This window comes from Papio anubis, chromosome 3 (assembly GCF_008728515.1).
Source record: "Papio anubis isolate 15944 chromosome 3, Panubis1.0, whole genome shotgun sequence".
NCBI classification, from domain to species: Eukaryota; Metazoa; Chordata; class Mammalia; order Primates; family Cercopithecidae; genus Papio; species Papio anubis.
In genome coordinates, this window is record NC_044978.1 from 180317988 (window position 1) to 180339901 (window position 21914).

The 21914-nt window shown below is 55.1% G+C and overlaps 1 protein-coding gene across 1 annotated transcript in view; it reads left to right on the forward strand.

Moving 5' to 3' along the window:
• Nucleotides 1-21914, forward strand: part of SORCS2 (sortilin related VPS10 domain containing receptor 2) — a 549615-nt gene that overhangs the window by 515790 nt on the left and 11911 nt on the right. Inside the window, exons 15-23 of the mRNA XM_031664830.1 lie at nt 3622-3742; nt 5119-5252; nt 6062-6190; nt 9156-9327; nt 15190-15376; nt 16364-16497; nt 17994-18117; nt 19532-19644; nt 20772-20897. Coding sequence (XP_031520690.1) covers nt 3622-3742; nt 5119-5252; nt 6062-6190; nt 9156-9327; nt 15190-15376; nt 16364-16497; nt 17994-18117; nt 19532-19644; nt 20772-20897 — 1240 coding nt within the window. The remainder of the gene's footprint in view (nt 1-3621; nt 3743-5118; nt 5253-6061; nt 6191-9155; nt 9328-15189; nt 15377-16363; nt 16498-17993; nt 18118-19531; nt 19645-20771; nt 20898-21914) is intronic.

Genomic DNA, 21914 nt, shown 5'->3' on the forward strand with positions numbered 1-21914 from the left:
GGGACCCTGGGAGCCTGTCCTGTAAAAATTGGGTGGGGATAATGACCCTTCCTATTCTCTCAGGGTCCGGATGTGTGCAGCTTTCCCTGCACAGTTAATTCCTGCTCCGGCCGGGCCCTGGACGCATAAAATCCTTCATGACTTTTGCCCACCTTCATGCCCCTGGAGGCCATGGTCTGGGACAGAACAGGATGGTCCTACCTTTTCCTACAGCTGCAGGACCTCCTGTGGCCTTTACGGGGAGGAGGAGCGAGGGAGGAAGGGAGTCCGGCCACCATGCATGCTGCCTGCACTCTGTTTGTGGTTTGGACACTTTGTGTGCATGTGGCCAGAACCCACAGAGCAGTGGGGGGGCAGCAGTGCAGGGGTGAGGGCGGCCCTTACTCCTTACACAGAGGTTAAGCACCTTCTCCAGGCCTCAGCTTGCGCGGCCGAGAGATAGGAGCGCTGTCCATCCGGGAGCCTTGAACGAGCCTATCTCTGCAGGGTACCAAGCCCTTTACCCCAGCTGTCATGAGCATTGATTAGGCCCCAGAGATGACCCAGCCTTCATCCCCCACCGCCACAGGTGGGGCATTTTATCCCAGAAGGATAATGGCAGAATTCACAGCCAGGTGCCATAACCTTTTAAGTTATTTTTAAAGCATCAGAACAGTTCCTCCAGCCCCCCTGGTTCACAGTGCTGCCATCTTCAGACAGCTGCCCAATCCCAGTGGCATACAAATAATTGAAACTGCAGGAGAGGGAGCACGCCGGCAGATCAGAATCAAAGTCCCGCTGCAGGGGTCTGTGCGGGAGCCGCCCTGCTGGAGTGTCCCACAGCCACAGGCTCAGCTTTCGGCCACCCTGTCCTTCCCGGATAACTGTTTTGTCTAAATCTGCCCAAAGGACACCTCTAACCTAGCCAGAGGCACTTTTTGGGACACTTTCCTGGCACCAGTCACTTTCATCTACCTCCCTTTCCCCACAGTGCAGCCTCAGAGCAGGGAGGGGTCCCCAGGTCCTGGGCTTGGGCGAGAGGTGGAGTGGGGGCTCCCCGGCTGCATGGCTCCACCCTCACAGCATGGCCCATTTTTCCTCATTACCCGCAAAGTAATATCTAGGCCCCTTCGGCACGTCTTTCCTAAGACCCAGAATTAACTAGATGGCAGCTATTTCTCGTAGTATCAGCTGAGGGTTTAGGTTTCATAAAAGGCAGGGCTTCAGGGACATGGAGGGGGTTAATTAATCAACCAAACCAGCCTCTCTGCTCTGCCCCAGCTCAGAACAGCGGGGAGACTGAGGCCTCCCGGGGGTCTCTGCGACCAACGGAGCCCCAGTGCCATGTTTCTGTGCAGGGCCTCACAGCTCCGGAGCTGCCAGGCCGGGTTCCAACGCCAGCCCCTCCAGGAGGTGGCCTGAAGCTGTGCTGCCCTAGGCAAGTCCCTTGCCTCAGCCTCAGTTTCCTTGTCTGTGAAAGGGGGCTTTGGCAAGGAGGAAATGGGGGAATACAAGGTCGCACCTGGGCCTGGCCTGCAGTGGGTGCTCCGTATACACCAGTGGCTGCTGCTGCCGTGCCTTTCATGATACCACAGGTCACAGGAGAGAGTGAGGATGCTCTCAGGGATCCAGAAGTTTCCCCTAAAAAGGCATTTCTTAAGTGAGAGAAGACCCTCAGATGCTGTTGAAAAGAACAGTGCACCAGGCGCTGTCTGGACAGCGATGCTGAAGGAAGATCCCAGTGTGTTGAGTTGGAGCTCTCCAGTGTTGAGGCCGTCCAAGTGGCATCCATCAGGAGACAGACGGCAAGTGAGACCCTCATCCCAATCACAGGTGCCCTGGAGCCAAGACCTCTCACAGCCAGGGCCACCATGCAGGCCCACAAGATTCCTCTGTTGGAAACAGCGCCTGCAGAAGCGGGCAGACGCGGCAGAGTCACAGCCGTACCTGGGGACCTTCCCCTGTCCTTGGTGGGTGTTGCCACTAGCAGCTAGGAGGGGTCTCAGGCCGAGACCTCAAGCCCCATTTCCCCACTCCTCTGAGAAAGAACGGCCTGGGGCTCCTGACCCCCATGCGCAGAGAAGAAAGCAGATGGGATTGTGAGCCCAGAACCAGGGGCCCGGCTGGAATGAAGGCCTGGCAGCAACGTGGCAGGAATGCGGGATGGAACCGGCCTGGCTGCTCCCTCAATGAGCGGGCCTTATGGGAGCACAGGGAGGCAGGGTCCCTGGGGGAAGGTCCAGGCAGACAGAGGGAGGCCCCATGCTCAGCCTGCAGAGGCTTAGGGTTTCATCAAACAAAGACGATAGTGTCTGCCTCTTGGGACTGTTCCGGAGAGTGGAGGCAAACGTGAGGTCACAGATGTAATTCAAGCATGGACCGCCGCAGGCTCGCCTGGCTCAGAGGTGCCCCGTGGAGCCGAATCTTCAGATATCAGCCTCAGACACTCAGACCCAGCTGTCATGTCCTCAGAAATACCCTACAAAACCTTTCTCAACACCGCCCTAGAATAGGATTGTCCTTTCAGCTCATGATGGGCCACCCCCAAGTATCCAGCCCCAGTTGGGGGTGCTCAGACGGGGACCAGACTGGAGCAGCGTGCATCACCTCCCCCACCCAGATGCTTGGCCTCTGGTAACATGGCCAGAGCACCACAAGCTGGACTGGAGAAGGCCCAGGGAAGAGCAGGCTGGGCCCACCTTCTAGGTGGTCTTTGGAGCCTAAGTGTGTGGTACTGAGGGATGGAGTGGAAGGCACTCAGGCAGCAGCCCTCTCAGAGAGGGAGAAAGTGGGGCATCTGAGTGCCATTCTGAGTGATGGGCACACAGCAATGACTGCTGACTGCAAGGAGGGAGAAGGAACAGCACAAACAAGCTGTGTGACCTTGGGCAAGTTACTCAACCTCCCTGTGCCTCGGCTTTCTATTCTGTAAAACACAGGTGGACCTGACCTACCAGGCTGTGCATGCATAGCTTCCAGCACACATGGGTGTGCCCTAAGTGGCCAGCCTCCCTATTCTCTCTTCCGCCACTTCCCCCACCCACCTAGGCTGTAACGGGCCAACCTTGCTCATCCTGTGGGCTCTGAGCTGGGCCTGCTGACTCGTTATTTCTCTGAGTCGCCACCTGTACTAGGGAGCAAATGCCCTGTGGCCCAGTGATGGAAAGCTGGGTTTCTGCAGCACGGAACTCTCACACGGTCAGGCTGGGGGAAAACCAGGGAGAAGCCAGACAGCCTCAGATGCAGCCACCTGACCACAGATCATTCCACAAAACATAATGCAAGGACCAGTGTGGGGGCTGTGGAAGGGCTCCCAACCCTGCTGTGGACCTGGACCTCCTTCCCTGTCCATCAACATGGGCCATGGTAGGTCAACCGCAGCGACTCAGGCAGTGCAGCTGACAAGTCATAGATCACATGTGGTAGTTGTGGGAATATTCGCGCCAAAGCCCACCGGAGTACCTGTGCAGGGCCAGGCTCAGTGCCCGGGGCAGCTTCGCTCTGATCCCCAGCAAGGGCAGGAGAGGGGTCTCTGTGCTCATGGTACAGGCAGGAACAGAGTCCAGAGGGGACATGATTTGCACAGTAGACGAGGCCTAATGAAGGTGGTTTTCTCTCCCTTCCCCCCTGTTCCCACCACAGGGTCTTTGGCCACATCAGCTTCCGCTCCGACTGGGAGCTGGTCAAGGTGGACTTCCGGCCCTCATTCTCCAGGCAGTGTGGCGAGGAGGACTACAGCTCCTGGGACCTCTCCAACCTGCAGGTGGGCCGGGATGAGGCTGGGATCAGGCAGGTGGGGTGCACACTGCAAGTGCAGGCCCATTCTGCCCGCCAAAGTCCAAGGCCTGCAAGGCCGCAGGGCGCCTCCCCGCCTCCAATAAGTCTTCCGGGGATCCCCAGCACCTTTAGATATCCAGGCCTCCTGTGGGCTTTTCTAGACCCGTCTTGGTCATGGAGCTACCTGGGCTGAGGGTCCTCAGCCACACCCGGGGAGTGTGGGGCCACAGGCTCTACCCCAGCCCATGGAGTTCAGTGTGCTTGGGGTTCAGGATGTTCAGATCTTAGGAAGGTAACACAGGCCTGTGCCATACACGACAGTGGGGTCTGGGTGTGGAGTGGGGTCTGGGGCGAGGCCACCCTGTAATCGAGACACACAACTGTTTCTACAGCAAATGTGTAATATGGACACTAAGCTGAGTATAAAGGCCATCAGTGCCCCCTCTGTAATTCCAATCAGGCTGTGCTGCTGGCGGTGTGGTGGGGAAGCCTGGGATTTCAGAGTGTGGGGGCCTGGAACTGCTGGGGGGTGGGTGGCCCTGATGAAGAAATGACTTAATGGCACTTGTTAAAGCGCGGGGTGGAAGACTTTACTCAGGGCCATCACGGTGGGTACAGGGACCCTCTCAAAGGAGAGACTGGGCTCAACTTGAATTCAGCGTGGACAAATGGGAGTTCAGAGCCAAGGTCAGTGGGTGGAAAGTGACTAAGAGGAAACAGCAGGCATCAGAGGATTTGGCATCACCTGGGGGGCAGCAGGGGATAAGGAAGCCTGTCGGATAGGGAGGGTGATTGGATATCGAGGGTGGGCGGTGCTTGCCAAACTGCCTTAGCAGGGTGCATTGCTGAAGCTGGATTTCACAAGGAAGTGCTCAGATGGGCCTAAGAGGAGGTTTAGGAACCTGAATATAGGCCACCGGGCATCCTCACCAGCCCTGCCCCTATTACTGCCACAGCAGCTGTTGTAGGGAGATGGGGTGGGCCTGTCCCGTCCTGATTGTCCCCTGAGGACCCACTGTGTGCTGTGAGCCCTCAAGGCCGTGGCTCGGCCCAGCTCCCGCACAGCACCTGAGGGGACAAGGGGAACCTCAAAGGGGCTGTACTTCCAGCAGCTCTGCGACCCTTCGGGCCCAGCCAGGGCTGCACACAGGAGGGGCTCAGTGAATGCCCGTGGGTTGGGATGAGAGGGAGGCTTCCCCAACTTGACCGCAGACATGCCACGCCTCATTCGGGGTCTCAGTTTCCCCATCTGTAACCTGAGCCCTCAGCCATCTTCAGGCTCTGGCAGGCTCAGCGGCACAAGCCCACGCAGAGCAGTTGACCCGTCTCTGGCAGCTCCTCACCCTGATGTTCCTGCTGCAGGGCGACCGCTGCATCATGGGCCAGCAGAGAAGTTTCCGGAAGAGAAAGTCCACGTCCTGGTGCATCAAGGGGAGGAGCTTCACCTCGGCGCTCACGTCCCGCGTGTGCGAGTGCCGGGACTCAGACTTCCTGTGGTGAGCCACGGGCTCCTGGCCGCGGGGCCTCAGGTGCTGCTTGAGCATCCTCACAGCATGGCGGCCGCTTCCCCCAGAGTGAGGGAGGAAGCCTCGCACCTTCTATAACCTGGCGTGAGAGTCGCACACCGCACATCTGCCTCGTTCTATCTGTTAGAACCGAGTCACCAACACCAGCCCACACCCCAGGAAGGAGCTTTAAGGAATTTGTGGTGCATTTTTAAACCCTCTCAGTGGCTGCTCACAGGCAGGAGGAGAAAGTGAGGAACAGGTCGGGGCGTTTTGGGGACATGCTGCACCCACCCCGGCCCTTCTCCATCCAGGGACTCTGCTGAAAGCCACCCGACCTATCCCTGTTGTTCTCAAAAGCTGCCTGTGACTGCCCAGTGCCCACAAGACAATTTGGCTGACAGCTCACCCACCTGCCACCCACCTCACCCCTCCTCATCTTGCCCCCTGGCATTCCAGCCTCCTCCACCTGTACTGGTGCTGCTCAGGCTGGGCCCTGCCAGCAGTGCCTCTCCCTCTCTTTCCCTACCTGTCTCTGTCCATCCTTTGAGATTTGCTCACCTCCTCCAGGCAGCCCTCCAGGTTTCTCTGAGTTTCCACCATCCCTTTGCCTCCCTTGTTACCCTGTGTTGCCCTCTGGGATGGGGCTGTGGGTGCTCCTTCATGTCCTCACAGATGGGTGCATAGCAGGCCCTTGGCATGAGGTTCCCTTCCCAGCTCCCCCAGATTCCACCCCAACCCTGGCTGACTCCCGTTCCCACCTGTGCCTGTCACCTACCACTGTTCTTCCCTCCTCCCAGCGACTACGGATTTGAGCGCTCCCCCTCCTCAGAGTCCAACACCAACAAGTGCTCTGCCAACTTCTGGTTTAATCCATTGTCCCCGCCTGACGACTGTGCCCTGGGCCAGACCTACACCAGCAGCCTTGGGTGAGTGTGGGTGCGGGCCTCTCCCTGCCTAAATCTGGGGGCAGAGCTGCGGTGCAGTCCCGAAACCATGCTGGTGCCTGCAGCTCCCAAGTGGAGTCAGGGAAAGAGAGGTCAAAGTTGAGGATGCCCCGCGCTCACAGCACAGAACCTGGCCGCGGGGCTCATGTGAGTCACCAGACATCATGAGTGAATGACCTTAGCTCCCAGGTCAAAGGAGCCCATAGGGTTCTCCCATCTGAGCCCATGTGGGCCAGTGCCAGGAGAAAGCTGCCTTGAGTTGGCTCTGGATAGAGAACAATAGACAGAAAAGGTCCAAGGCACCCGTGGCTCACACCTGCTGCAGCACGTCTTCCCCTGGCCTTTCTGAGCCTCTGCAGTGCTAGGACCCTTCCCCATTTACCAGTGCCCAGTAAACCAGGCCCTCCCCATTCACCAAGGCTTGGGTGCTGGAGGTGCTCCTGCTGCCTGCAGGTCTCAGCTTAAATGGCACTTCCTCCAGGAAGCCTTCCCTGACCACCCACCCCTGACCCCGAGCTTGCCTCTGTCACAGCACAAATCCCAGTTATTGTCATCACTCACCTAATTGTCCTCCTTGCTGAACTGTAAGCTCCACAACACACAGTAGGTATTCCTTCAGTCTGTGGTATGCTGAGTACAAGCTGTGCATGAAGGGACAGCATCACCAAATGCAAGCAGTTACGATACTTTTCCTCCACCAGAGGCTGGGCATATTGCTATGAAGGATTCAGTTCATGTAAAATGTTAGGTACATAAGAGCTGTGAGCCTTCATCTTTAGGAGGTCCCAAACATGCTCCATCCAGAAGTCCCAATTTCCCCATTTCTCTTTGAGAACATTTTCAGAGAGGAAGAGAAAAGCCCATGGACTTGTCAGAAAATCCCCATTACTTCCCCTCAGGGAACATGAGGAAACAGGAGGTAGGACCAGAAATTGCAGGCTTTGGCCTCACCAGCATATCTGCTGCCGTCCACCCACCCGTCCATGCATCACTCATTCATCCCCCATCTACCCATTTATCCACCCATCATCCAGTTAGCCATCATCTGTTCATTCATCCATTCATTCATCCATCCATTCATTCATCCATCCATTCATTCATCCATCCATCTTTCCATTCATCCTTCCATTCTCCCAGGCATTCAACTACTGCCCATGCACCCCTCTATCCATCCATGTACCCATCCATCCATTCATCTATCCATCCACCATCCATCTATTCATTCACCATCCATCAATCCATCCATCCATCCATTCACCTATCCCTCTATCTACCCATCAATTCATCCCCTATTCACCCACCCATCCATCCATCATCCATTCATCCATCTACCCATCCATCTATCCATCTGCCATCTATCTATTCATTCACTCACCATCCATCAATCCATCCATCCATCCATCCACCTATCCCTCTATCTACCCATCATTCATCCCCTATTCCCACCCATCCATCCATCATCCCGTTCATCCATCTGCCATCCATCATCCATCTGCCATCTATCTATTCATTCACTCACCATCCATCAATCCATCCATCCATCCATCCACCTATCCCTCTATCTACCCATCAATTCATCCCCTATTCACCCACCCATCCATCCATAATGGCTATGTCTAACCATCTGCTCTCATTCATTCTTTCTATATCGTCATCATCCCCATCCTTCCATCTGTCTACCCATGCACCCAGGTATCATGAAGCTGCAGTGGTTGCACATCCACCAGGGCTTGACAACAGGGACTCTTGTCTGAAGTGTCAGGGCCAGGACCTTGATCAAGGCAAAGGATTTCACCTCATACCATCTGCACACTGTAGGTGCCATGGATGGGTAGCCCTTAGAGAAGGGTATTTTCTTTCAAAGCACTAATCAAATGGGCTTGTGCATGATCAACTTCTGAATGCTTATTTAACGGCAGAGCCATCTGGGAGAATTTGGCCCTGAGGGCAAGAGGGGGATCAGCCTTGGGGAGACAGGTACCCCCAGCACCTTGTCAGCAACGCCGCTTTCACAGGTTCATAGTGTAGCCTGAGGGAGCTTCACAAGTAGCAAGCTGGATGAGGCCACCCCTTTTAGGGGTGCCCAGGGCCCCTCTCCAGCCTCATGCCACACCTGCTCCCCCTCCAGGTTCAGCACCCCCTCTAGTGCCTTTGCACATGCTGTTTCAATGGCCTGGGATGCTCTTTCTTCTCCTGCTCACCCTCCCAGTCTCAGCTGAAAGCCCCTTTGTCAGGGACTAGGTCCCCAGGGGTGCCCCAGCCAGCGCCATCACAGCTATGGTTTCACTCTGACGTGATCGGCTCAGGTCCGCCTCTGCCTCTCCACTACAGGGTCTGCTCTGCACAGCATCTAGGGGCTGCATGCAAACACCCCCATTCCCAGTACCTGGCCCATAACAGATGCTCAGTAAATAGATGTCTCATGAATGCAGCGATGAGTCACGAATCGCCCAATCCAGGTCTCTCAAGGGAACAGGGAGACGGAGCCCAGGAGGAGGGGTGTGTGTGCCCATGGTTATGGCCACACTGTGAAACAGTGGCGAGTGGAGGCAGGACCCCAGCCCCTCTCGGGCACTCTGTCCTCCACCTTTCTCAGAAAAACCATGAAATTCCAGCTGGCTGCTTAAACACCCCGTCTGCAGCACTAACAGGGCCGTTACTATTACTGTGAGTAATGTGATCAGACCACGGAGATGCCAGCACCTCCGAAGCACATCCTGCCACCATCAGTCCCTCCTCCTCTGAGCCTCAGTGTTCTCATCTCTGAAACGGGGCTGTAACAGCAATCGGGTGGAGTCCGGAGGTGGCTAGGAGTCAGCAAGTAGAGCCCTACGGGTGGGAAGCCAAACGCCACCTGTGGGTGGCAAGCACGTCCCTCCCCAGATTATGGGGCCCCATCCTTCGCCACCTGTCTGAAGTGGACCCTGACCCTCTCTTGTCAATCCAGGTACCGGAAAGTGGTGTCCAACGTGTGTGAGGGTGGGGTGGACCTGCAGCAGAGTCCGGCGCAGCTGCAGTGCCCCCTCATGCCGCCCCGGGGCCTGCAGGTCAGCATCCAAGGCGAGGCAGTGGCCGTGCGGCCTGGAGAGGACGTGCTGTTTGTGGTGCGGCAGGAGCAGGTGAGTGAGCACCTCCCAGCGGGCTCCCAGGACTGTCGAGCAGGGGCGGCTCCAACTGGGCACGCAGAGGGCATGGTGAAGGGTGTCTCCTCTGCCTAGAAGTGGCTCAGGGCATCGCCATCAGCCAGCCTGTCCAGACTGTAGGAGGCAGCAGGGGGTTGGACATCTACTTCCTGGGTCCAGACCAGCATTTACCAGTGAAAGAGACACGGAGGAGAATAGAGTAGGGTGTAGCGGGTATCAGGGTCTCCACAGAGCAGAAGGAGACGTCGTTTCACACATCGGGGGAGCGTGTGTGGTTACTGGCCTTGGTATAAAATGTATTCATTCCCGTGGGTGGCAATACATTTTTTAAGCCTGTAATTATATTGATTTAGTTAATTTGGGATCTTATGAAAAACAGAAAGTTAAAAACACTATTACTTATAATTACACAACCAAAAATAAATCCTGTGTGTGCGTGGACAGCTACAGATATAAATACTCACACAAACACAGATAGAAATTTCCTCCTAGCCTCCCAGGCTTGCTTTTTTTGCTTTAGAACAAGTGTTATATTTTCTTCTGGCGTTAAAAATAATGAATGTTCATTGTAGAACATTTGGAAAACACACGCAAAATATCAAGAGTATAAATATCTCTCCAAAGCCCCCCCAGTCCTCCATGGTAACAACTGTTAGGTTTTTGTATTTCCTTCTAGTCTTTTTAAATTAATTTGTAACATGCTTATTTTTCTGATGGTTGAATAAACTGGTGCTCATTGTAGCAAATTCAAAAACAAAACCTAGAAAAATTTACAAGCATTGCAGAAAATTCAAGATGACAGAAAAGGGCAAAGGAGAGTTCGATGCCTCCGTGTCGCACCCGGAGGGTGAATGCCTAGGACCCTGGGCGCTCTCCTGGCACGCAGCTTTCCTGGGCACTTGGTTCTTTGATGAACAGTACGGGGGATGAAGCAAGTGCAGCTTCACAATGATGTGTGTCCTGTTTAAATGTCCTTCAAAATAGGTGGGGTGGGATGTTGGTGACAAAGGTCTTTGGAGCTGGAAAGCAGGGAGCCTGGTCTAATGCAAACAGGGAAACTGAGGCCCAGGAGGACGCAGAGCGGTGCTTGCTGAGTACCTCCATGGCAGGCGCTGTGCACCAGCCACTGCCTGTACTCCTGGCACCACCTCAAGTGGCATCCTCTTGCCAACCTGCTTTATAGCTAGGGAAACTGAGGCTCGGACAGCGCAGTCACTCTCCCAAGGCCACACGGGAATGAGTGGCAGGGCTGGCATTGGGGTCCCTGGCCCCGAGACTCTATGTGGACAGAGACCGATTCTGGGGGCCCCCAGACCTGAGCCGTTCCCTGGTGCAAGTGCGGCTGCTGATGGAGATGGGCCCTGGGACCCACACTCCTCGGAGCCAGGGGCAGCCCTGGGGTGCCTCTGTTCCCAGCAGTATCTTGGGTAGGCAGGAGAACAGAGCTGCTGCCCCGCCTGTCCCGCCTGGACCCTCAGAGTGGACCCCGCTGCGGCTGCCCGTCCAGGGCCGACATCCAGGAAAAATGGCCCTCTGCTGCCCCCTAGAGCCTGGCGTCTCCACAGTGCAGTCGCATCTGTAGTCTCTCTGTGGGAGCCAGTCTACCACCTGCCCAGGGGGCCCGGACCCTTGCTGGGATGCTCTGCAGGCAGGAGCTGGAGTTGGTGGAAGCGAGGAGAGTGATCAAAAGATGCTCCTGGTGGGGAGAGTCAACCCCCACCCCACCGTGCACCTACTGTCAGGAAGAGGCCACCCGCTACGCTAGGGAAACGGGTGGGAGTGTGGGATCCAGGGTGGACGTACACACTCACTGGTACACACGCTCACACATACACACAAACTCACACACAGACACACATACGCTTACACGCTCATGTATTCACTCTCAAACTCGCAGACAGATTTGTACACACTCAAACATACACTCTCTCACACACATAGGCCAACCTACTCTTGCAAACAGCACTGGGTTTAGGGGAGTCTGAGTTTTGTAAGTATCTTAAGAATTAAAAAGAAGGTCTGATAGAGGCCCCAGGAATAAACCCATGTAAATATGTCTGAGGGATGTTTGATGTTGGTGCTAAAACAACTCACTGAGGGGAGGGCTTATTCATCCAATAGTAATGAACCTCAACCTCAACCTCACACCCAACAGAAAAATGAACTCAAAATTGCCTAGATTTAAATGTGGCATGTAAAAATCATAAACCTTTTAGAAAAACCACAGGAGAGAATATCTAGGGCTGGAAGAAGAGTCCTCAGACTTCACACTCAAAGCCAGTCAAAAGGAAAGTTGATAAATTGGGCTTCCTCGGGAATAGCTACTTTCGCTCTGTGGGACACCCATGTTAAGAAGATGAAAGGCAAGCTACAGAGTGAGAGAAAATATATGCAAACCACATATCCAACAAGGACCAGTACCTAGACTAGAGGAAGAACACTCAACAGCAAGGAAACAAAGCATCCAGTTAGAAAATGAACAGAAGAACTGAAAAGACGTTTCACCAGGAGAATGGACACATGACAGGTAAGCACACGAAAAGAGGGTCAACACCATCAGCCACCAGGGAAGCCCACAGCCAGACATCACTGCACACCTATCAGAACGACTGACATTAAAAACAGCGCCAACACGAAGTACTGGTGAGGATGCAGGGAAGGGCACTGGATCACTCATGCATGGCTGGGGAGACTGGAGAATGCCACAGGTGTTCTGGAAAACCCTTCAGCAGTTTCTTAACGAACTCAACATGCAAGGAGCAGAGGACTGAGCACTTGCACTCATGGCGGTCATACCAGAGAAATGAAGACTTCTCTTCACCCAAAAACCTGTATGTGTCTGTTCATAGCAGTGTTATTCATAAAGGTCAGAAACTCAAATCACCCAGAGGCCCTGCAATGGGCGAATGTTTGCACAGGCTGGGGTGCACCCATGCTGAGATACCACACTGCAATGAGAAGGAATCCATTAATACCTGCAGCAGGGTCAAGCACGGTGGCTCACGCCTGTGATCGCAGCAGTTTGGGAGGCCGAGGTGGGTGGATCAGCTGAGGTCAGGAGTTCGAGACCAGCCTGGCCAACATGGCGAAACCCTGTCTCTACTAAAAATACAAAAACTATCCAGGCGTGGTGGTGCATGCCTGTAATCCCAGCTACTTGGGAGACTGAGGCTCGAGAATCACTTGAACCTGGGAGTTGGAAGTTGCAGTGAGCCAAGATTCCACCACTGTACTCCAGCCTGGGCAACAGAGTGAGACACTATCTTAAAAAAAAAAAAAAAGGCCAGGCGTGGTGGCTGGTGCCTATAATCCTAACACTCTGGGTGGCCGAGGCGGGCGGATCACGAGGTCAGGAGATCGAGACCCTCCTGGCTAACATGGTGAAACCCCGTCTCTACTAAAAATACAAAAAAATTAGCCGGGCGTGGTGGCGGGTGCCTGTAGTCCCAGCTACTCGGGAGGCTGAGGCAGGAGAATGGCGTGAACCCGGGAGGCGGAGCTTGCAGTGAGCTGAGATCCGGCCACTGCACTCCAGCCTGGGCGACAGAGCGAGACTCCATCTCAAAAAAAAAAAAAAAAAAAAAAAAAAAGTGCAACAACCTGGATGAGCCTCAAGTGGATTATGCCGAGTGAAAAAAGCCACTCCCACGTATGTGATCCCCTGCTGTGCAACTCGTTCACATAACACTCTTCAAATACAGAAATGGAGAAAGAGAATAGAAATTATCAAAATTATAGAAATGGAGAAAGATTAGTGGTTACCATGGAGTTGGGCTAATGCGGTGAAGTGGGTGTGTCTGCGAAGGGCACCCAGTGGGGTCCTAGTGGCGGCTGAATTGTCCTGTCTCCTTCCTGTATCAATGTCAACCTCCTAGTTGTGGTACTATCATTTGGCAAGATGTTAGCCTTGGGGAGAGCCGGGCATGGGGCACACGGGGTGGATCTGTATCATTCTGTACAACTACATAGGAACCTACCATTATCTCAGAAGAAAATGCTTAATTTTTTTAAGCACCAGTAATAATGATAGATCTAAATGAAATATACCAAGATGTGAATGGCAGGTATTATAGTGAGATTTCGTTTTTTTCTTTTTCTTTTATTTGCTATTTGTATTTTATATTATTTTCTACCTTAAGAATATACTACCTTGTATTATAGTATTTTATTATGGTATATTATTTTCTACCTTGAGAATGTGTGGTTAGGAGGAAAAAGGACAAGTTATTTTAACCAAGGAAAATGTTTAAGTAGTTAAATGTACATCAGTGCAGCACTTAAAGGCAGAAACGCGAGGCCCCGAGAGCTGGCGCTTCACCCAGGGTGAGCGGATCATGGGTCCTGACTCTGGGTCACACATGCCTTTTCCTTCCCAGGATTAGCACAGTAAACCCGTCCCTCCGTGGAAGCAGCTCAGACTGGAGCACTTCCCCTCATTCCCCGCCCCACCCCAAGAGGCTGCCTTTAAACAGAGAGAACCACAAACAGCGAGCAGCCGCCTGGCTCCTGGACTTTGGAGAGCCTCAGTCTTCTAACCTGTCAAATGGGGAGAATGGAGCACTCTGCAGCCTCTTTCCTGGGGACCCCATAACAAATGACCTCATGCCGGGTGGCCTGAACCAATGCAAAGCTCCAAAGGACAATCCATTTGCACCTCCTCTGTCTTCCGGGGCTCCCAGCACTCCTTGGCCCCTGGCAGAGTCACTCCCACCTTTGCCTCCACCTCCACGCAGCCTCCGTCTGTGCCCAAATCTCCCTCTCCTTTCTCTTACACAGATGCCTGTCGTTGGATTTAGGGCCTACCCTAATCCAGTATGACCTCATCTTAGCTAATGACACCTGTGAAGACCCTATTTCCGAATGAGGTCACATTCTGAGGTTCCTGGTAGACGTGAATTTTGGGGAGACACTGAGCAACCCAATTTACCATGTCTGGAGAAAGTTAAGTGAACAGAATTTACGTAAAAGTTTTCTATCAACTTTCAACATTTGGCTGGTATAAACTGAGAAGATAGCTAAGTGGTAGTAATCATGCTGTTTCCGTCATCACCACTAGGAAATGGTTTCCTCGTGTCCCTGGTACTGATGAGGGAGGAAGAGGGAAGGGGAGGAGAGGAGGAAGGGAGGGAGGGAGAATGTGATCATGAGCCGTAAAGTCGAGAAGTTTCTGTTTCCTTCACTCAATCCCCCACTCGGTGAGGAAAATGCAGTTATTGGAAGGTGGAAGGAGATGGTGGAGAGGCCTCTGTGGGTGACTCGGTGCCACACAGAAATGGCAGTTGGTGGGAGCTCTTCTCTGCACCCACCCTGCCCCATCTCAGCGTCACTCCTGGTACTGCATGGTCTGAGAAAGAGAAAATTAGGAACCGCAGTCTCCCAGAAGGGAAAATCCTGCTTGGTTTCCAGGCAGGCCACTTAGGCACTTCCAGATGTGTGCCTCTCCCCTGCCGGAACCCTCCACGCTGTGTGAGGCCCCTCACCCTCCTGGCTCCATCGCTGTCACGGGCCTCAGAGGGTCTCCCCGGGGCCCTGACTGCCCCCTTGCTGCTCTCTGATGACACCCTTGGGCCTCTCCCTCTCCCTCTCTGCCACTGGGTGATTGTTCTGAAACGCCCCTGGGCCACAGCCCCTGGTTAAACCAACTGCCTTGGCCAGCCCTACGCTCCAGGCAGAATCTCTAGGGCAGAACCAGGCCCGCTCCCCTGTGGGTCCCCAGAGCCCACTCATTTCAAGGAAAGGAGGGCGGGAATGAATGAATGAGTGAGTGAGTGATTGAGCCACTCTGGCCCCTCAGCTTCTAGGCCCACTCCTGAGTGGCTACGTGGTGTTCCCCTGCAGGGCGACGTCCTGACCACCAAGTACCAGGTGGACCTTGGGGATGGCTTCAAGGCCATGTACGTGAACCTTACACTGACCGGGGAGCCCATCCGGCACCGCTATGAGAGCCCCGGCATCTACCGCGTGTCCGTCAGGGCAGAGAACACGGCGGGCCACGATGAGGCAGTGCTCTTCGTCCAGGTCAACTGTAAGTTTATCGCCCCTTTGAGGCTGAGGGTCACTCCCTTTGAGACAGAGAACCTGGCTTTGGGGGAAACACAGGGACTCCCTCGGGACTGCTCTAGGTCCCTGGTGCTCAGGGTGGTGAACCCAAGGGCAGGGAGGCAGGGAGGCTGGGCTCAAACCCCCACCCCAATGACCCATACAATAGTAGGGCAGTGCTGGGAGCTGGCGGTGATGTTGATGATAGCGGTGGCAGTGGTGGTGGGGATGGTGGTAGTGGTGATACAGGTGGTGATGGTGGTGACAGTGGTGGTGATGGTGATGATGGTGATAGCAGTGCTGGTGGTGGTGGTGATGGTAGTCATGATGATTATAGTGGAGGTGGTAGTGATGATGGTGACATTGGTGGTGGTGGTGGTGATTTGCGGCGGGATAACTGGTGGTGATGATTATGACGATTTGCGGTGCGGACGGCGGCGGCGACTTATGGCAGACGGCGGACGACGACGGCGGCGGCGGCGGCGGACGGCGATCGACGACGGCGGTGATAACTGACGATGATTTTATGCCGGCGGCGGCGGATGGCGGACGATTATGATAGCAGGCGATTAACGGCGGCGGCGACGGTGATGGCGGATTTGGCGGCGGATTTATGATGACGGCGACAGGCGGTGGCGATTGATCTGGCGGTCAGACAGATTTTGCGGTGGCGGCGGATAGCAACGGCGGACGGATTTATGACGATTTACGCATACGATGGTGGCGGATTTATAACTGGCAACGGCGGATTTACAGCGGATCATGGCGGATTTTATGACGCGCGATCTGGCGGCGGATAGTGGCAGATTAATCTGGCGACATGGCGGTTTATGGCGGATGGCATATGGACGCCCGAGAAAATATGGTGGTGGTGATGGTGGTGATGGTGGTGGTAGCAATGAAGTTGCTGGTGACAGTGATCACTAAGCAGCCTCTGAAATGAAATAACTCTGGCCTTTTTGGGTCCCCACAGCCCCCCTGCAGGCCCTCTACCTGGAGGTGGTTCCTGTCATTGGCATCAACCAGGAGGTGAACCTCACAGCTGTGCTGCTTCCCTTGAACCCCAACCTCACTGTCTTCTACTGGTGGATCGGCCATAGCCTGCAGGTGCTGGCTTTGCCCCCGCTCAGCCCTTCTTCCCGCCGGCTCCCCACAAAGGTTCACAGTAAAGCAGAGCACAGCCCCGGGCTTTCAGCAGAAGGAACCAGTGTAGGACGCACTCCTCACCCTTGGGCCTCTCCTGGGGCAATTGAGAGGGACACAGCGCCCATGGGTGCCTATTCAGGGCCCATCTGCTCAATGGTGCCAGATGAGTCAGACTAGACCCTGCCTTTTCCTGGGAAAGAGCTGGGAACACGGTGGCTGACTTGAGTTGGGGGTGGTAGAAGTCACGGGGACGGGTAGGTGGGCTGCATGAGAGCTCCTGGAAAGGAGAGCATTTGCAGTGAGAGGCTCAGGGAAAGCTTTACAGAAGAAGAGGTCAAGGGGGCTCAGAAGCCTCACTCAGAGGCCTGGGTTATACTGTGTCTGCAGTGGGGAGCCACAGATAGTCCTTGAGCAGGAGAGAGTCCAAATTAGCAGAATGCCTGGACTGGGGGCAAGACCCAGTGAGGGGCATCTTCCACTCATTCAGCAAACAGCCCAGCACCACCAGGCAGGAAGCCCCCTACCAGCAACTGACCGCCCTGACACAGAGGCCCAGCAAGGGGAGGGGCTGTGGGCTCTGGATTATGTTTCTCTAGAATAGGGAGGGTCTGAGAAGTATCTCAGGGTCTGGGTTCAAGTCTCGGCTCTGCCACTTCCAGCTGAATGCTCCATACATGTCACTTCACCTGGCAGAACCTCTGCCTCCACATCCACACCTATGGGGGTGGCCTCTCCTGTCTCTGCGTCAACATGGCGCCCACCCCCCCACCCCCACTGAGTGTGCACCATCCCCACAGCTGGGTCCTGAGCTGGGCACTGGCTTGGTGCCATGGATGACGGAGCCATGGCTCATCCACACAGCTGTGGCCATATGTGGGGATGGGAAGATCACATGGTCAGTGAGTGAAGGCCCAGCCCGGCAGCCACATCAGGCCTCCTAAATGCCTGTGGGGGGCGGGCCTGGAGAGCTGTCGAGAAGGAAGGGGGATGCTGGGATCTCATGTTCGTGCTGTGTTGGCTTACAACCAGGTGCCCACGAGGTCGGGGTTTCGAGACCAACCTGGCTAACATGGTGAAACCCTCTCTCTACTAAAAATACAAAAATTAACCGGGCATGGTGGTGCATATGTCTATAGGCCCAGCTACATGGGAGGCTGAGATGGGAGAATACTTGAACCCAGGAGGCAGAGGTTGCAGTAAGCCAAGATTGTGCCACTGCCCTCCAGCCTGGGCAACAGAACAAGACTCCGTCTCAAAAAAAAAAAAAAAAAAAAAAACCAGCTGCCCGTCCCGTACCTCCCTGGGTGCTGCCACCATAGGACGTCCATAACAGGCCCATTTGCTGATGGGAACAAGGGGACAGCAATGCTCTCAGTGAGGCAGCGACCATAGGCCAGCGTCCCCCATGGCCGCTGCCTCACTCAGCCACACCCCTGAGCCCTGCTGTGTCCCTGCAGCCCCTCCTTTCCCTGGATAATTCCGTGACAACGCGGTTTTCGGACACGGGCGACGTGCGTGTGACGGTGCAGGCCGCCTGTGGGAACTCAGTGTTGCAGGACTCCAGGGTCCTCCGTGTGCTGGGTGAGTCCTTCCCGGGGTCTGGCGGCATGGCCTCTGCATCTCTGCTGCAGTCCAGGAGGCCAGGCCATGTGGGTCTCATAAGCCATGAATTTGCTGGTCACCCTGGGTGGCCCTGGGGTGGGGAGGGAGGGGCTGGATAAACACAGCCCTGCCCTAGCTGTGTGGCCTGGGCAAAGTCTCCCGGTGTCTCTGGCCTCAGTTTCCCCATCTGTAAAATAAATACTGATAAATCCTGTGTCCCAAGACACTCATGGGACACAACACACCAGGGACAAGGTCACCCAGCAGCAAGACAGCCAGTTTTGGGCACGGGCTCTGCCTGCCTCCAGGGCCTCTGTCCTCTTGGCACCTCCGGCCGAGCCTGAGCATTGTCTCATGATTGCAGCATAAAGAGGACTCCTGTCTGTAGAAGCACTGAGCCTCCTTTTCTGAATCTGCATCCTTATTTATCTGTGGGAGATATTTACAATACCAATTGGTCCTAAGACTGAAGGAGACCCCCCCTTGTCAAGGAGGCAGATCTCATTGCCACCATCATCACAGCAATAAACCCTCATTTTGCTTTAAGAACAGCCTCTACTGTGGACAGCAGCCATCCGTTAAATATTTAGTTGGACAAGTGTACAGAGGGTTGGGCTGCCTACACAGGCGCCTCGTACCCTGGAGGAGGCTGCCCTTGGCTATTCTTCATTCATTGCTGGGCTGGGAGCTTTGCAAAGGCCATCACCACCCTCATTGTAAGATGTTGAGTTTGCAGTTCTCAAAGCACTTGTCCCTTGAGTGCCTCAGCCCTGCACCGCCTCCTCCCACTTTACATGTGAGAAAACTGAGGCCTGAGAAGTAGAGAGGTTAAAATTTAGCTCTGAGGCCCCTGATGACTTTAAAAATGGGCTCTGAGCCATGGACCATGGGAAATGTGGGAGAAGGAGAAGAAGACAGGGCCCCTGCTCTCAAGGGACTCTTAATCTGGTGGGGGGATCAGCCAGTTGAAGTCCATTGATCCCTGATGGATGAGAGGCTGACCGCATAGGGTGTGTTCATCCTTGTGAGTGAAGGAGGCAAATCTCACAGAGCAGGCTCGGCGCACACCAGGCCTCCCTCCTGGGTCAGCGCGTCTTTGTCATCGTCACTGGCATCTTTGTCGCTGCTGTTATAAGATGGCAGCCAGTGACATGGGTCCTGTCTGGGACAGACCACCACTGCTGGCATCCAGGGAAGGAGTTGGTTTCCAAATATGAAATCAGGGCTGCTCTCGGCCTGCTTGAGAAGATGATGGGGCTGCTGGGCCCTGGGATCTGAATCAAGGGCCTCCTGGGACCATCCAGGGCATGTGGCTGCCCCTGATCCCCACCCTGGAGCCGTCTGAGCCAGGCTGTTCAGGACTGACCAGTCTCCCTTCTCTGCCTCTTTCCAGATCAATTTCAGGTCGTGCCTCTGCAGTTTTCCAAGGAGCTGGATGCCTACAACCCGAACACGCCTGAGTGGAGGGAAGATGTGGGCCTGGTGGTCACCCGGCTGCTCTCCAAGGTGTCCACCCAGAGCTTGGAGCCTCCCCAGCCCTGCGGCGCTTCTGGCATCCAGAGAAGCCCAAGGGCGCCGGGGCACCCAGGGCAAGGAGAGGCGGGTGGCACTGCCCCTGCACACGATGCTCTGGCCTTTGAGCTAGCTGGGGGTGTTGAAAGCTGTGGGTGGGGGGCGGGCGGCACTGCCCTCGTTCAGGGGGACCTGCAGCTGGAGCGCCACCTCACAGGGGAGGGACCACAGGCACACTCCACGCACACAGTCCAGGGATCACCTGCCGTTTGCGGGAGACCCCGCTGCCGTCCTCCAGTGCTCCAGAGTCTCTTTAAAGCAATTTTCCTTCATTCACTGAACTTCTCTTCTGGGCCAGACACGAAACAGAGAGAAGGACCCAGTGTGCCCACTGCCCTCAGGGAGCTCCTGGGAGGCAGACATGAGGGTGGGCTGTAGTACACCCACGGCCCTTGGCCCCCCTGTGAGAGAGGACCAGTCCTCTAGAGCCATTTGAGGCTGTCACAGGCTGAGGCCTCTCTAACTAGGCTCCCTTCTGTGAAGAATGCCAGTAAAAGGGTCCTGGGCACTGAAGGATGAATAGGGGTTTGCCAGATGGAAGTGTGTGGAACGGGACTTCCAGGAGGCAGAGGCACCTACATGAGCAGCGCCTATGGGTTGAGAGCGTTCTCTGTGGGTGTGCGGCCCTGGCTGGGCCTGGGGTGTTGGGGAGTGGGAAGGGAGAGGTGGCCGGAGGCAGCGGGGCCGGGTCACAGACCTGGAATGGTGTGGTCAAGAGCCTTGTCATGGAGGACATCAGCCAGGGAGGAAGGTGCTGGCTCACTCTAGTCATAGTCTGAAGAATGGACTGAGGGCCAGGCCTGGCCAAGGGGAGGCCAGTGTGAGGGCACAGGGCCTGAAGAGCAGGGCTGAGGGCCCTGGGCAGCTGGGTGCAGGAGATAGCTCAGGGCACCCTGGGACCCTGGAACGATCCCCATGCCATGCAGGGGTCAGGAATGGCCTGCGGGACAGCTGTCCAGGACTCAGGCCACGAAGGGAGAGAGGGTGTTCCTGGGGGCCCCAGGGTGAGGCAGGGGATGAGGAAGACAAGCGGACCAAAGTGGGCTGAACTCTCCCCGCAGGAGACCAGCGTCCCTCAGGAGCTGCTGGTGACCGTGCTGAAGCCGGGGCTGCCCACTTTGGCCGACCTTTACGTGCTCCTGCCCCCTCCCAGGCCCACGAGGAAGAGGAGCCTCTCGAGTGATAAGGTATGTCCTGTGGCCATTGGACTCCCAGGTCCTCCCTGCGCAGCCCAGGGCTCGGGCCATTTACAACAAGCAGGGACGTCTCAGTGGCTCATGGCATAAAGGTGTCTTTCTCGCTGCATCAGTCTGACTCAGGGTGGCTAGACCTCGTCCACCTGTGGCTACACCCTCTGGAAGTCGCACAGCCTCTAAGGTCACTGCAGCAGTGTAGTTGGGGGGAGGGCACAGGCTGCACCACCTCCCAGGGGGACTTGCTCACTTCCTTTCCCGTGTCATTGGCTGGAGATGGTCACATGGCCCCAACCTGACTGCCAGGGGCACTGGGAAATGAGGGTAAGCACTGTCAGGGAGACACCCGAGGATGTGGGTTTCAGGGCCGAGCAGAAGTCAGCCCCCATGCAGTTAGCAAATGTCTTTATTGCAAAGGACAGCTTCCAAATAGCCCTCATGGAGGGGATAAAAGACCTCCCATGTGACAGGTGTGGGAAGGGGACTCAAAGATGAACCAGAATCCCTTCACACCCACTAGGATGGCTAAAATTAAAAAGCAGACAATTTCAAGTATTGACAAGGAAGCAGAGAACTTGGAACCTCTCACGTTGCTGGTGGAAAGGATTCAGTTGCTGGACAAAACAGGCTGGAAATTCCTCAATAAGTTATACCTAAGTTACCACATGACCCAGCAAGTCCACTTATGGGTATATACCCAAGAGAAGCAAAAACATACATCCACAGTACATGGATTCACAGCAGCGTTACTCATCGCAGCCAAAAAGTGCCCATCAGCTGCTGAAGAAACAAATTGTGGTCCAACCTTACAATGGAATATTCTTTGACCACCAAAAGGAATGAAGCCCTTGACACCTCTGACAACATGAACGAACCTTGAAAACATGATGCTAAGTGAAAGAGGCCAGTTGCAAAAGACCACGTAGTGTGTGATTCCATTCACATTAAATGCCCAGAACAGGCAAATCCGTAGAGACAGAAATAGATGAATGGTTGCCAGGGGCTGGGGGA